The 16,906-nt window shown below is 42.2% G+C and overlaps 1 protein-coding gene across 1 annotated transcript in view; it reads right to left on the reverse strand.

The window, feature by feature from the left end:
• jarid2 (jumonji and AT-rich interaction domain containing 2) overlaps positions 1-16,906 on the reverse strand; it is a 46,856-nt gene that overhangs the window by 11,682 nt on the left and 18,268 nt on the right. The window contains 14 exon segments of the mRNA XM_022226660.2: positions 77-262; positions 1,135-1,170; positions 2,615-2,697; positions 3,186-3,337; positions 4,030-4,084; positions 4,207-4,278; positions 4,571-4,696; positions 6,568-6,649; positions 7,734-7,804; positions 9,671-10,855; positions 11,013-11,239; positions 13,210-13,406; positions 15,944-16,111; positions 16,113-16,636. Of these exon segments, the coding sequence (XP_022082352.2) occupies positions 77-262; positions 1,135-1,170; positions 2,615-2,697; positions 3,186-3,337; positions 4,030-4,084; positions 4,207-4,278; positions 4,571-4,696; positions 6,568-6,649; positions 7,734-7,804; positions 9,671-10,855; positions 11,013-11,239; positions 13,210-13,406; positions 15,944-16,111; positions 16,113-16,636 (3,164 nt within the window).

Here is a 16,906-nt window from a genome sequence, read left to right on the forward strand (position 1 = left end):
TATCCTCCATTATCAGCACTTATCATTACAGTGGTGTCTACAAAGGGAGCCCATAGCAACACAGAGCCAAACTCACTGTATCCGAGGAGCTCCCGTATGAAGATACTCAATACTGGGTAGGGCGTGTCTGTCACAGTTCCATGTCTCCGTGCTGTATAGCATGCCAACCTTCATCTCAGGGAGGTTGATACAACACTTCCCCGGGAGAACCTGCAGCAGGTTGCCATGGTTATTGCCCACGTTGTTCAAATTCCAGTTATGTCTGCAGTTGACATGAGATAGAGGCTGCATTACGAGAGTGCTTAATGTGAGCATAATAGAGGGCAGCCATTTTGGCCACAGGGAACCAGGCACACTATATACTTGTGGCATGACACTCCATGGGGAACCAACGCAAAAAATGCTCAGTTTTTATATCTCGGCATTGAAACTGATGGCCATAGTTTGTCCTAACATGAGTGAATACTAAACCGTCTTTGTTGTCTCTGATTTCATTTTGAGGTAGCCCATCCTTTGTGTGTAATGAAACACAAGACGCAACCACAATGCCTAACGCTTCTATTGGTGTTTTTGCTAGAGCAGATCACAAAAATAAACACTGCAAACATGGCACCCAATGAGTCTGTGGACAACCCATGGTCCCCACAATGCATTATGTTGAAGCTGCTGTAACAATTTCAAACATCCAACGAATACAGAGAGAAACATAAAGGAGCAAAGTAACAAACATGAAAATAGGGAAAAACAATGATAAACCGTCAAAAGAAAACAATTCAACTCAACCAAAAATTATGAGCTTAAAATAATCACAATATCCTGTAAAAACGAACACTTAAATAAATGCTATTTTAAACAGCTGGCTTTTATCACGTATTGAAATCTAAACAAAATTTTCTGTGCTGAGTAGTAAATGACGTGTTCCCCGTTAAAGGTAAATGCCGTTTAAATGCCCTTTCAACAAATGCAACATGCAGAGATTTGTTTGAACATGCAAGTTAGTAGCAACGTGCAAGAAACTTCCGGGGATGTGCTATGCTGGTGCTGCACTCATTAGCGATTGCAATTATGCATTATGTTAATGAGGCCAAAGGTCAACTCTTCTTGACTGTGAGGAGACAGTTTGTCCAAACTTACTTGGCAAAGGGGTCAGTTTTTCGGTGGGGGAAACCACTAGAGTAAAAAAAGAGTGAGATCACAGCAAACAGTGGTAGAGAGAGGTTGATCAATTACAGGATCACTAACAAAAAAAAATGACAGCAGTCGTAGGGAAGGACGTCAATTACGGATCACTCTGGGGCATACTTTACAGCACAAGACTAAAGCCTGGCTATTTTGAGCTTTTCCACTCCAAATGAGATCTGACTTCCTGGACCTGTTCCCTTCCCTCCCTCTTCCTCTCTCTCCAAGTGTCGTGTTAAGTCCCCAAACTCCAACGCAAGTGGAAATGCTAAAAGTAGTCCGTTCTGGGGATATTTTTGGCAGAGCAAGTGAGAAGTTAGTGTTTCTGGCCTGACACACAGGAAGCTTTTATGATTTGGCCACAGGTGAAGGAGCCACAGGAATTCTCCTGTCTTTATCCCAAATTTATTTGAGTAGTTAATAAAAGGGCATATGCGTGACCCAGCACCCTCATAAACTTACAAGTATTCCACATTGTAGTAGAATGTCAATGATTCTCTTTTTCCTTTTGTCTCCCAAGTCCCCAACCCTCTTGGATGAATCACACTGTCAGGACCAGCTCAACAATATGCACAGAAATTATCATCATGCAGATGCCCATTTTATCATGACAAGACCACATTTTGTCTAAACCAATCAGTGAGAGGAAAAGCTCCCAATTACCATGGCAACAAATGAAGACAATCATCGTTAGCATTCAAACCACTCAGCACTGAGACCACATCTCCACAGATAACACACACTGGCATGCAGAAATAAGGCAGACTGATCCGTCAGATACGTGTCTAGAACACATTTATCACAACAATGTCAGTAGCAATCCGTGTTCTACATCTTCTTGGAGAAAGATCAGCATAGCCTGACTCTGCTGGTAAGTATTAGCAACACACTGATGAAATATCTTGTCAAACTTTGAGGCAACGAATTCTCCAAAACTTCCCTTCTTGTGACTTTCACAATATCTTGGATCAATACGGCTTAATTTTTATCAGCTGCTCAATATATGCTTGGCGATGACATTTATGTAACTCAAGCAGCTTACTAGTAAATTGAGGACTGGTAGTCATACAAGTATGTGGCAGATTTCTATGCGTTAAAAGGTTGAAGCTGAAGCGGGGACCGTTGGTAAGTCTATTATTAGTCGTAGGGAGATTTCTTCATGAAGTCAGACTTCAACAGCAGCACTCTGTTTGATCCATATACACTACCTTTGTTGATACACTATTTTGTGAACAAATGAACCCAGGTAGTATTTTAATATTTCAAAACTGTCTGTTTTCTAAAATGTATAATGCAACCTCTTTGCCCAAAATTGGCTAGCAATGGCATTCCTTTGCATTCTTCAGAAAATGAACCTAGATACCATTATATATATATTTGTGGTGTGTGTGTGTGGGGGGGGGGGAAATGCGACAAAGTCAGAGGCAAATCTTACCTTCCTGAGATGGCTGTATCGATGTTTGCTTTCTGCACAGATATATGACTCAGTCCTCCTTCAAGAATCTTCCAATACTCACGCTGCGTCAAAAGGAAGAAAACCTTAAAGTGTCAGGCAGACCATTCTAACAGACTACCCTAGTCCACTCTTAAACCAAAGCAGAATGGATATCCTAGACGCCATCACAGACTGATCCATGCCAATTGTTTATGCATTCTTGACAGGACGCCCCTCCCAAATCTTAAATAATCTTTCTATGCACTTCAATTTTTGGGGGGTTTCAAGTCCTATGTACTAAAATGATTAGGCATGCATTCGCTCCCTTAATCCAGCAAAATCTTTCATATACTCCTGGTAGATTTGAAGTCTTAAGTTCTGTCGACACTAACGAGAAACATAAAAAATACCCTCTAAAGAAGACTGTCCTATCCAAACTGACTTTAATATCTGCAGTTTTTAAATCAATCGCTTAATTCAATATGATGTACACGAATCCCTCCTGTTTCTCAAAACAAGCCCACCCACCCCAAGTAACAACAGGTGTATGCCATCTATACAATGCGCTCACCTCCACTTCGGCTGGGCTTGGGTCATTCTTGAATTGCATCGTCTGGAAGTTGTTGGCCATCTTGCAGAACTGGGTGAGATTCAGAGAGCGCCCCCTACCCAGGATGCTGCTGTGGCTGTCATCTTCATGTGAGTCTTTGGTACTGCGCTTGCCTGCAATGCAAGGTGTCAAGGTCTCACTGCTAATACTCCCCTCAGTGCCTACCTGACTTTTGGCAATGGTGCAACTGGTTATCTTGAAATAGCCACCAAAAGTAACAAGTAACTATTCGTTTCTTGTGTCCACTTTGTAACAGTGGAAGTAAGGACATGCCTCATGATATGCCAAATGTCGTCAACAATTGACTTGGATGAAATATAAGAGGCTTAAACCGTCAGAGAATGATAAGGAGAACGCCAATGTGAGAAAGACGACTGATTAAAATGGCATAAGACAAGATTAAACAGGAGAGTGAACCCATTTTAGCATACCGTCAGATATGTCTTAGGCTGAGTAGGACCTTATGTCCAATCTTATATAAAATAGCTGTCAAAATAACAACTACCTCAGAGCTTTGCAGAACATTGACTCCGCAGAGGTCAAACCGTAAAGAAATGATGAGCATAATGGCAAAAACTATGAGACAATTTCAGGAATTTAAAGTTTAATCCATCAAAGCTGGAGCATCTTTGAATGAGACAAACCATATTGATAATGGCAATGAACCAGATCCAAATGACAATGCAACATCCACTGGTGATGATAATGGTCGGCCTTGTGGGCTACTAAGGTCAAAGGTCACGATCCAACTCCACAAACTTGAAGGCAACCTACCCTCATCAGGGAATGAATACCAACCACTCACCTAATTGCCGCCTTCTCTCAGTCTCCACCTCAGCACACAATTTCTCCTTCTCTTCCTAGCCAAACAAAAGAGGCATGTTATGAGGTTATTAACCCTTCAATCTCTTCTCTACAGTTGTGGTGTATTTTCAATGACTGATTTCTTTTGTACAACCTGTGAGTGGCGTCTACAACGTACCTTGGTCAGGGTGTCATACGACAGCAGATACTTGCAATAAATACTGTCCAGCTTGCCGATTCTTCCCTGGATCTGCAAAAAGGGACATTTCAAATCAAATCCTGAGATTGACTTGCACTGCAGATTTCCTCATCGTCACAGTGTGACCAAATTTGCATACTTTCCCATAAACAACTAACGGGGTACAATTAGTGAAGTTTTAAACAGGCCAGTTTAAATGTAATAAAAAGAGAACAAGCCCCTCTTCTAAATGCAAAGTGAATTCAAATTGAACTGAGAAACAGGCACGAAAATTGGAGAGCATAGATCCATGTCACAACTATCCCAACCTAGCCTCCTGTCCAGCCGTTTTTGTCAGACTCACCATCTTTGGAATCTTAAGCAAGTCTGCCACTTTGTTCCATCTCTTCTTATTGGTCAGTGTCTTGCGTCCTCCTTGCTGGGTCACTATCTTGGAGAACCGCACCAAGTCCAGCTCGCACCCACCAATCTTGGACAAAGACACACCATTCAACCCTAACTGGTTATCCCCATGATTCTATCATTCTGACAGTACGGTAACTGCACGAGTCAGGTGTTTGAACATGGTAGAACACAAAATGCTTCGACCTCATGGGGAGGCCATCTTGCTTTTCGACTATTCAAAGCAAAGTAACCAAATTTAGGCTGGAATGAAAAATAGTTTGTTCCCTTTTATCAATATGTGAAGTTGTATTACCACTGCCAGTGGGTCTACAGGGAACAAGACAAACATGGCAGCATCATGATAAAGGTCCATAAGGAACATTACAGATGATGGCTTTCATTTTCAGGTTCCAGAAGTGAAGGTCTCTTGAGGGAAAATAGGGAAGCTTTATACACTACAAAAATAAAGACATTTATTGATCATGCAGCTTCAAATACAATTAAAATGTCCTTGTAGAACATTTAAGTCAAATATTGGAGTAATGCACTTCCCCCCCCCCCGTTAACTTTGTCAAACATTTGCCAGGTAGCACTACACACTACTGACTCCAGATCTCCAATTCCTCACTCTTAAATCAAGGCTGTAAATGTCACAGAAAATCAGGCTTTGTGGGACAAGTGATAAAATGACACCAGTAAATTTATCTGACGCTGTCTTTCCGCCAACAGAGAGGATAGAGCATATATCAACACAGCCTTGATGTCACTGATTACCTCTAAGTAAAAGTATGACTAGTCCATGGTGTGTAGTTGTGGAAACTTGATTACAAGCCCCTTCAGGCTGTTTTTCTTTCAACTCAAGGTATCCAGATGGATGCTGTGCTGATATCGCCCCGCAAAACTTCGTGTATCTTCCGAAGTCAGCCATTCAGATAGAGTCATAAAGTGTAGTCACATCACTCAAATGTTTAGCAATAATCTGGGTTAGTTAAATAATTCACACTATACACTTTCCAACTTCTGTTGCATTTTTTTGTTAATTTCTGCCCTAAATTTTGCTATTCGGTGAAATTATAATTAACCTTAGCCTACATGTACATGTGGTTACAGAGGGAAATTACTCACACAGATAAGTTTTGAAAGCGCATGAACGGGACACAAGGAAATTTGGGAATAAAAACAAGACTGTGAGAAGGATTTTGACAGGGAAAAGGAATAGGAACAGGAAGACACTTGCAAAGAGGGAATGGAGAGATAGCAAACTGAGAATCCAAATTCCAGATACGTAATACGGGGCAATTCAGAGTGCAGTTGATTCACAATACAGAGATCCACTACAAGGTTGCCACAGAAACGGCATTTTTCACTTTACATTGTGGAAAGGTATTGACAAATTCTATTCACTGGCTACCCAGGGGAACTTGAATTATTCCCAATGTTGGTTTGTCAGGGAAGAATATTTCTAAGTGTATTTCGCACAGGAATTTTGATTACATCTTTTCTTCTTTCTGTTGGATGGAATTTCCAGATTAACAGTCCTGAATCCTCCAATTTTACTATGATTTTGCACACACCCTAGGGAGTTAGTAATCCATCAAACATTTCCCCAAGTTCTCTACTGACATCCACTCAAATGCAAACTGCAACAAGGCGGCTATGCTTTTGATCACCGTAAACGCAAAAAATTGCTTCTCCGTGGCAACCTTGTGGTGGCGCACTGTATTGCGATTCGCTCCTATCGTTTTTTGTCGCCTTTACTTCTGATATTTTGTAGTATGTATTTTTTTACTGCTGTGATTTTTGTGAGATTTCAAAAATAACTCTGAAGGCAGACTTCAAATATGCACAGCTGAAATAGAAAAGCATACTCATACCTGGAAAGTCTGTCACAAATGAATCCTGAATCTGAAAATCCCATACACATTGATATCTCATCATGAGTGATTTCTTCATTACCTGCGGTGGGTTGGTGATGTCATTTTCCTGAGCAGCCAAATGCTTCTTGATACATGCAAGTTGCTGTACGTTACTTCCCCACCTGTATCAATTTAAAAAAGAGAGCGCAATGAAATAGTGCAACATTAAAGGTAAGAACAGTTCTTCAGTGATTTAATTAATTTAGGAAAGGAGTTTCAAAACAGCTTAAAATAACCAAATTCCCAGGAACATACTAATTTTTTTTAATTGGGGAAAAAACAGAAAGTTAATTCATATTACTGACTGACTGGAGTGACCTGAAATGTGCAAAACGGGAAGAACCTGAGAGCTTCATGTTTTGGACAACATTCCATTCTTACAATGTGATCCTGTTAGGATTGCATGGACAATTTGAGCGAGCAAACAAAGCAAGCAAAAATGAGCAGGGAACCAGTCTCAGGTAACACACTTTGCATGGCACTTTGACTGGTAACCTATTTCTGCTGAACATATATAATTTGTGCTCAACAGTTGAGAAACTAGCCCCAGCTCTGGCAACTTTTCACCTTTTTCAAATTCAAATAAAAGGCAGTTTGTATGAAACACATGTAAATACTTTTTACCACAAAGTAAAAAAGATTCTGTTGAACACACAGAGATTTTTGTTGTTGTGATGTAAAGGAACTCCTTCAATACACTGCCATACTTCAATATAAACATACCTTGTCAAACAGTAGTTTGAAGTAAAAAAAAAAAAAATCTGACACCCCGTATTCATGAAACCAGAAAAAAACAAACATATCACATGAATAAACAAAGACTTCCCTACAAACAATCCCACACTAAGCAAGAAATTTCACTGCTCCGACAAAATCAATTCCCAGATACATGTATTCTGCAATTTTTGACAGATTCTTTCTGAAAACTGAAGATGAAATTATTTGGTTAATTACTTGGAATATCATTGCATCAATTTCTGGAATTTAATCAATATATTCAAGGAAGAGATGTACTTTTTTTCTCAGAATGTTCCCATTTGTAACTCAAAGTACTGATATAGGCCACAGACGGACCTATGGGATCACAGAGTATAGAATTTCTCCCCAGAACGCAAAGCGTTCAGACAACATGACCTTTCAATCTACGCAAGTTGAAACATGACATCCTTGGGATATTAATTTGTAATCAGACACCCAACAGCATACCTGTGGTGGAGACGGTGAATGCGTTGGATCTGGGGTGACAATCTCATGTCATCCTTTAGTTTACATTCCGGCTGAAGAAAGAACAGGCAGAAAAAACAAATCTAATCATTAATCAAAGCTTTGCAATCTCTTTTTATTTTTATTTTTAAAATGACATTATTTTAATTATTTTTTGGGGGGGGGTTAGGGGTTGAGGAAATATATGGGATTGGAACGGGGGTTTCCCAGGAATGTTAACAATATCATTTCCCTTTTGCTTTTGCCCATGTTTCCTTCCTAGTTTGTCTGTAGATCTGATTGACAGTGATACATGTACTTGACCAAGTTACAACAACAAACAAATAAAGAAACACACACAATTAAAAACTGTAAGGACCATCTGACAAGAAGGAAACATGATGAACAGTTGTTTCAAATGCTCATTAAATCCTACCAGTTACTTCTCATGTTTAACTTGATACCCTGTTTGGCATTTGGATGGGTTTCTATTTCCATTTTTATATTTCCATAGTCATTACAAACACCAATTACTGCAACTTGGTTTAACAAAGAGAGCCTGCCATTTCAAGTTGCTTATTTAAAAACTTTTCCACAATTGTTCTCACAAATGGCACTCAACCATCACACTGTGTGTTAACGAAGTCTAATTCAGCATTTTTTTCCATGAGTACTACAAAGCCAAACTATAAACATGTACTTGTAGATGAACCCGCCCACCTGCCACCAACACAAAGCCCAGTATTCAGTGGCAGCCAAACAATGAAGTAAATGTCACCAACTACGCTGTCAATAGTAAATCATTGTGCACAGAGCCCCGAGACTGTTTCTCCCAAGAGGACTGTACCTGCCAGCCAAAGACTTTAAACCTCCCCCCCTTCTTTTTTCCTGGCTGATGTGTCATACAGTGGGAGGGAAGTCGATGTGAATACACCAGGATTGGGGCAGCTGGTGTAGGCACAACTCCCCGGGGGGGAGGTCTGCTTGGGATATAAATAGCCAAGTGGTTGCTGTCTGCCAAGTTTTACTCCCATCCATTCATTCATTCATTCATTCATCCCTTCATTCACAGATTTTCTTTTTTTCATGAATGAAAGCTGAAGCTTGCGTGGGCACATGCAACTCTGGGAGAATACTAGGAAATTTCCCAAGTTCAATTTACCCGTCTTCTTGAAATCTGCTCATTGCCTGTAATTGGATTCAATGCAGGTGTAAGTGCCATACACGTAACGGCTGTTTCACTTTATGTGGTGAATCTATGAATTTTGACATTTAGATCTGGAAGCATGGGTAGTCTTGGAGGATGGACACAGAGATTTATTTTTCACCTACATTTTACTTAAAGCTCTTGTTCCATCAGCCTAAGAATTTTCACACATATCTACTGGATTACAAGAACAGACCTTGGAAAAGCTGTTCCTAGGAGTGACTTTCTCAAGAAACATCATATATAAAGACTGCCAAAAATACAAATAAGGTATAATGATTAAGAGGGTAGTTGCAGAGGTGCCAGAAGAAGTGCCTTATGTCGTATCGGGGGTATGTTTTTTCATAATGGGAAGTCAGTCATGCAGAAAAAAGATTAAGAGGTACAACAGAGGAATTTAGGTCCTTTCAATTTGCCATGAAATGAGCCACAACTGCCCTTTTTATTTCGAAAATGGAAAACCAAATCAGAGCTATGAAACTTGTCCTGCTGTCCAATATCTAACAGACCTTTATTGTGATGCTGCCATTTTGTCTTCCCCCTGCACACCAAATGACAAAAGTAACACAACACTATATATTGATAAAAGGAACCAGACTATTTTTTCTTCCAGCCTCAGTTTGGTTACAATGCTTTCAATGATGGTAGAAAAACAAAATAGCTGCCCCACGATAAAACTTTGTGGTGTGACAGGAGTCAATGTTCAAATATACGGAGTGTGAGATTGACTTACCATCCATCCTTGTGGAGGCACAACCTTACACATCCCACTTGGAGCCACCTGGGCTGATATAGAAGAAATGTAAGCAATAGGGTCCCTCCATTCCTCCTGGCTTGGGAAGAACACTGGTGCATTGTGGGTAACAGCTTTAGTACTGATTGCAGGGCCTGAGACGGGGGTACAGGAGAGCATCTTGCGGAGTCCTGTGGATCGGCTACGGAACGTGGAGGACGAGGTAGATTTGATCAATTGCTGCTGTTGACTCGCCGGCCGCAGTTTGTTTTTAGAGCCAGGTGGACGTCCCCTGCCTCTTTTGACTAGGGGGACCTGGTGGTTGTTCCCGACAGATGTTGGATTTGGTTTGGCGGTTCTAGTGGAAGGAGGACAGGGTGATTCCAAGGGGAGCAACTCTAAAGTGTTGTTGTTGATGATGTGATTGTTTATGTGTTTGTGCTTAGCATGCAGCGACATTGAATTAACTGTCGTCCGCATGTGGTTTCGAAGTTTCTTTTGCAAGCACTGTTTGCTGTTTCGTAAGAGCTTAAGGGAGGATTTCTCTGTGAGCTCTTGGAGCTTGCGTCGCTTGAAATCTACCACATTGTTCTCAGCACAGATGCTATCCAGCTCCACTCGCTTCCGTTTATTCCTCAGAGTGGGTGGTTCAAATGTGGTGGCCAGCGGGGCAGTGCAATTCTCAGCCCGCTTTGCTACTTTCTTCCGGTCCGGAAACCTGCTGGAGTTGGCTCTGTGCGACTTCTTGAGCTTTGCATAATTATTGTTCAGGGTGAGTGCCGCCTTGGACTTGAGCTGCGCCAGATCTACGCACTTGCGACTCTTTCTGTTCCTGAGACTGGGCGTGATGAGGGAGCTGTTCCCATCCTGTACTACTTTGTTGGAGGTAGGTAGTGGTAATGTTTGGTCCGGTATATCTGCCTGGACGCTCGCTGGGGCACATGGCACGCCTTGCCCGGCTGGTTTCTGTCTGCTGCTCTTGGAGTGTTTGGATTTGCAGCTGTCAGTGTCGCTGACTGGCTCAATAGGGGTCAGGGGAGGGGGATGCCGGCACCTGGGTATAGCCGCAATGGGAGGGGGGATGGGTGACAAACATGGAGGTGACTGTTGATTGCCGTTAATGTCTGTTGGGGGTGGAATGGATGACTGTGTTGAAGAGGCCACATTCTTCCTTCTCCGTATTGCCTGAAAATTGCAGGAACAAACCAAAACATCAAGTACTAATTTGGGGAAATTATTCAAAGATTGAAATTCAGGAATACTGAAGGCTTTGTGGGGCTAGCAACAAGTAGCAACTTGAAACTAAAGCTAAGATTTGTGAAATGTGACAACTTGCTCATACCTTCTTTGTAGATTCAAAGCGAGTCACTGCCAGGTTGGGATAGTCAGCTATTCCTATTGGTAACGGTTCAATCCCTGGTATGTGAAAGTTATTCTCCACAAATTTGTGATTCTTCTCGACAGTCCTGGACTCGTCTGTACTGCTAGTGTCATGACTGGATGCCTTCTGGGCTTCGTGTTTCTTGGCCACTTCAAAGAAATCCAGATGAGGAGGTAGAGCAGGGGTGCCTGAACAAGAACATGAGGAGACTCTCATAAGCACTTGTTAGCATCAAACAACCAAGTCAATGACAGGTGCTTGAAAGTGAAGAAAAGGTGGAGAGGGGGAAACTACATAGTGGACTGGAGTAAAGTCTAGCATTCCTTCATGAAATGAAAGGGTCTCCTTTTCTGTCATTCTTCAGATTTCTGCCATTATAGTCACGCTTCGAAATTCCATATAGAAACCTTTACGGAATCCTTAGTAAGGGGATGTGTGAATTAACATAATCTCAATTCCTCACTAGTTTATATATTTTCCTTAGCGGAGGTTCTTTGCTAACAAAAAATTAGGAAACAAACTCGATCCGAGCTGGTACCCACTGATCTTGACAACATTACTATCATAACTTCACCCGCTTACTGAGTGTCATGAATGGCATCATACATGTATCTGAATTTTATTCCACTTACGAACGAGAAGCTTTCTTCTCAAATATGTAACTGATATCTTATCTACCGGTATAATGGCGGCTACAGCCATTCAAATCAGACTTCAGCTAAAAGAAATGAGAATTTGGCCAACCTTACGGCCTCATCACTTTTTGCTAGTGATACAAGCTTCATCACATAAAAGCAAAAATGTTGCCGAGATCGCATTTATCTGTAAACACCTAGATACGTGCAATTTCTCATCCTGTCCGCTATGCATCCTGCGAGGCGACAGGTAATTTTTTTTTTTTAATCTCCCATTCTTGATGAAATGCCTGTCCTGCTGCCTAGTTGCATCATCCACATTGTTGCCAAGAGAATGCAATCTCTAGATTAACATTTGTTCAGAAAACAGCAAACTGAGAGAGGACTGTACATCAGGTTGACTGCGTCAAAAAAAGTACAGTTCGATTCTCGTTTACCGTAACCACTTGAACAGTTAGCTCAATGATGTCATCGCCATTGAGCTAAATGAAACTTATTTCAGCTTCTAGTTTAAAATACTGAAAAAAAATTGAGCATACACCTATAACGACATTGTAAATTTTGTAATTCACAATTATTTGAAGTACATGTATTTGAGAAATTCCAGAATATGTTTCAGTTTGTATCATTTTCTGGGAGACACGGGGAGGGGGGCACGGGGAGGGGGACATTGGGAGGGGGCACGGGGAAGGGACACGGGGAGGGGGGGCATGGGGGAAGGGGGGACATTGGGAGGGGGCACGGGGAAGGGACACGGGGAGGGGGGGCATGGGGAAGGGGGCACGGGGAGGGGGACACGGGGAGGGGGGCACGGGGAGGGGGACACGGGGAGGGGGACACGGGGGAGGGGGGACACGGGGAGGGGGACACGGGGAGGGGGACACGGGGAGGGGGACACGGGGAGGGGGGCCGGGGAGGGGACACGGGGAGGGGGGACACGGGGAGGGGGACACGGGGAGGGGGACACGAGGAGGGGGACACGGGGAGGGGGCCCGGGGAGGGGACACGGGGAGGGGGACACGGGGAGGGGGACACGGGGAGGGGGCCGGGGAGGGGACACGGGGAGGGGGACACGGGGAGGGGGACACGGGGAGGGGGACACGGGGAGGTACAATATAGGTGAACTTTGAGATTTTTGCCTGAAATGCGAATTACAGGAATAATTTACAAACATTGTATAAATCACTCACACCTGTATCTCTGAAAATTGAAAAAAGCCTTAAATCAGGTTTCTGCAGAATTAAAAAACTGTTATTTACAAACAAGGAAAGTAGGAACATACGGCTATATGTATGAATTAATTTTTTTCATAACTTATTCTAAATAGCCTTTAATAAAAACATAAAAGAGAAAGGCACTATTTGGTTTGAGTAAATAATAAAGACTTATGGGTGCCAAGATGTTGACTGAAACTATAAAGTAATACCTCTCACTGTGTGAGGGGGAAAGAGGTTGATATAATCCTTCCCAGTGTTATGTTAAGAAGTCAATTCCCCAGCCATTGGGATGGAGGTGTGCTTTACCTCGGAGACACAGGAATGTCAAGAAGTCTTCAGTCTGAGGGCAAAAGTTGAATAGCATTCCTTTGTTACTGCTACTGCTGCTGCCACTGGCGTTGCTGTTACCACTGAGTCCACCGGTCAGCCCCGTCTTGGCCGGAGTGGTACTCGGACTGCACGGTAGGGACTCGGCAAACTTCCGCTGAGCACGAAGGCGGGCTCTGGGAGAAGGGAAGCAGAGGAGGAATTGCACTGACGATGATCTGATGCATGCTTCAGTTACACAATTGCCTAATTGAAAGGTACATGTACGTGCACACTCTGATAAAGAGTGGCGTGGAAAATTGGAAAGGATAGTTGCTCAGCTGTGTCATTTTTGCCAAGTATCACTCCAGTGATGGGTGTTTGAAAAAGGCTCCTTATATGTAAACAAAGAACTAAGCTTAACCACAGCATTTTGTTGCTACTCATACATGTATACCACTAATTTCATGCAGATTGCCAAGTGTAAGAAGCTATTCATGCTTCCAAAATTGGCCATAACTTTACATGTACATACACATTACATATGTACATGCACATGTATGCTTGAAAGGATTCATCACTTTTGGTTGGCTTGTTTTCTTAGTGAAGGAAGGAGAAGGATAGGTTGAGATTCTGGCTAACTTAAGCGATTCATAGAATTTTCCTTCAGGATGAATTTTTAACCCCACTTTTGTTTGAACCATTCCCAGGTCTCAAGAACTGTGACACAGCACAGAGACACATTCTTTGGACTTGGAGCAAAATTACAAGAAGCCTCATGCATACCAACAATGGTTAGGATGCATATTCCTACACTATACATGTACATCTGTCAAATACGGCCATGCAAAGTGATTGGATAGAGTGAATTGGGCCGGTTGAGGTAAATGAGTAACGAGCTAAGGCAAATGGGCCCTGGGCTGTTTCGATTACAAGGCATCTATGGACAGTGGTACGGTAACGACAGATATTGCCGTCATTAATAACCAGCAAGGACATCTCCAGGCTTCTTGTCCTATCAACATCATCTTAATTAAATTGAAGAAGACAAAAAAATGTAATTATTGCTCCGCATTCAGTTTGTTTTTCAGAAAGCAACAACACAGAAAAAGGAAATGTATTGTTTGTCCAATTGAAGTTACGTCGTAACTGTATTTTTTTCATAAATAGGTAATCATTGGTAGGTGTGAGATATAGATAATTACTTGATAGCACACATCCTGTTAACACAAATGGGTAACTTAATGCAACAATTTCCATGTTTGAAAGAACAAAGAGAATCTCTGTAATATATACAATGTACTATCAAATGCTACATGCTAACTTTCTTTTCAGTTTTGATATTGTTGGAACAACACGGTCCATGCAGGATCTATCTACTGCTTATCATTAAAACAAATGAAAAATATGCCCTTTTTCATGTATATATAACCTGGCTAAACATGCCAGGAGAGTTGGAACTGTTTCTTGAAAGCACCCATTTTTCAAACTCCCGATTTTAAAATAAAGATTGCAAAATCGTTCGCAACTTATTGGACAATAAGAGATGTTTTCTATCTGGGGATTGGTTGGATGTCAATGAATTGGAGTTTTCATCCTTAAACCCTGTCCGCTGAATGACAGAACTGGGCACCTCTGTTTATTATGACAAACTAGCTGTTGAAAAGGCGACAATGAAGGTATCGTATAACCAGGACGCTGGGTAACCAGGACGCTGGGTAACCAGGATGGTGGGCAGTGAGTGGGAGGACGAGAGAAATTGCACCTACGGATGTTACATTATTCAGGAAAAATCCAGGAATTACTCGCCCACAGACAGCTACATGTACATGATTACCTGAGAGCTTTGAATCTATAGGCAAAGCTGACATACCCGGAACTAATCCTCCCCCCCCTCGGATCAATAACGTCTCCATCAATTCTACGTACATGGCAGTTTCAAACTGTGTCGTTAGTTTCAAGGAAAATGTCAGCAATGAAAGTGAAATGTCAGGAAGACATACTTGTTTTTGGTTATTCCTGATAAAAGCAAACAAGTGTGTAATACAACAGGTTACTTATCTGCACATAAATGTACAGTATTTCAAGAAACTCTGTAATACACTGTAGGTCTTGTTTTGAAGTTCAGTTTTTTACATTAGTATTGGTAACACAAAACGTATTATCCATACAATGTAATGGTATTGGAATGCACAGCATAACATGGCCAGAGAGTAGCCTACATGTACATTGGACGCTGAGGAAATGTTGAGCTCACTTTCTCAGAGAGAGTTTCACCCAGGAAACAAATATAAGAGGCAGAAACCTGAATTTTGCCAGAACTTGCACATATCACTTCAGACTTTGTTGCAATTTCCACTTCCCAAGATACTGTATATTGAAGGTATGTCGGAGCTTTTGGTGCACATTTATCATTGTAGAATAGTTTTTTGCATCACCAGGATTGTTAATTGGTGGATAATTCAACATTCCTCTTGCTCTCATCAGTCAATGCATTTTTCTCTTGTCACAAACATGATCCGGTATTTTAAGAGGGTGGGGACAGGGGGGAGTGGTTAAGCCTACGTTGAGGGGGGGGGTTAATGAAGGGCCCTCATAGCAAAGAGTAACCCAACTCTTTATATCCATCAATATTTGGCAAAACATTAATACATGTACCAGTACAGAAAACTTTGATGAATTTCAGGTAAATGGCACAGATCGACCCCCAGAAACAATAAAGATAGCAACCTACTTTTTTGGTTTAGAGCATCCCAATTCAGCGTCCTTTACTGCAGACAGCTTCAGATTAGCCATGTCTTCGGTGCATCTCTTCTCTCGTTTGGATCTGAGTCCTTTCCTGACGTCCTCCCGGGGAGTTGCTTCTGTACCCTGTATAACCTTATTGGACACCTTGCTCTGCCTTGCTCTGTCTGCATTTGGTGGATTGCCGCTGCCGTTGCTGCCGATGCTGCCGATGCTGCCGTTGCTGCTGCTGAGGCAGTTCTTTCTGCCGCTGTGGTGGCGGCGGCTGTTTTTCACACACATTTGGTTTGCTGTCCCGCTGCCTGCAAGCAGTGGTGGAATCTTGGTGCTTCCGTAAGCACATGGTAGTGGTTTCTGGCGGTAGTGGTTTCTGGCATGGTAGTGGTTTCTGGCATGGTAGTGGTTTCTGTGGGATGGAGGTGTCCCTCTCTGACTCTTGTTTTTGTAGCTCTTGCTGTTGTATGCAAGCCTCCACGCCAGCATCACAGGAACACATGGAGCTGCTGTTGCTGCAGTCCATGCTGGTGGAAACAGACACGGGTTCGATGGAAGACTCGTCGCAGTCACCATCTTCCTCACTGCTGTACTCTCCGTCTCGCTTTGGCTTGTTCTCCTGGATGGAGGCATAGAGAGCTCTGCACAGGTCCCGCTCCTCTTGCCACAACATCCCTTCATTATACTCCTAGAGTGAACACAACAAGAGATTGAAAAACCAGATTGGCCAAGACAGGTGCTATTCACATAAGAGTGCAAGGTGACTTGCAGGTTGCATGGTGGACACAAACAAAGTAAGAAAGGTTTGCAGTAACACCAGGGTAGCTTCATGAAATCTTGTTTGTGAGGTAAAACAAACAGGCTCTTCTGAGCACCAAACAACTCACAAAAGAAAGTAGTTTCTTTGGTTTTAAAACTAACCTTTTGTACTTTACACAGGTAGGTTATTATCCTCATT

This window comes from Acanthaster planci, linkage group LG06 (assembly GCF_054643075.1).
Source record: "Acanthaster planci isolate LZ-2023a linkage group LG06, COTS_SCS, whole genome shotgun sequence".
Lineage (NCBI taxonomy): Eukaryota > Metazoa > Echinodermata > Asteroidea > Valvatida > Acanthasteridae > Acanthaster > Acanthaster planci.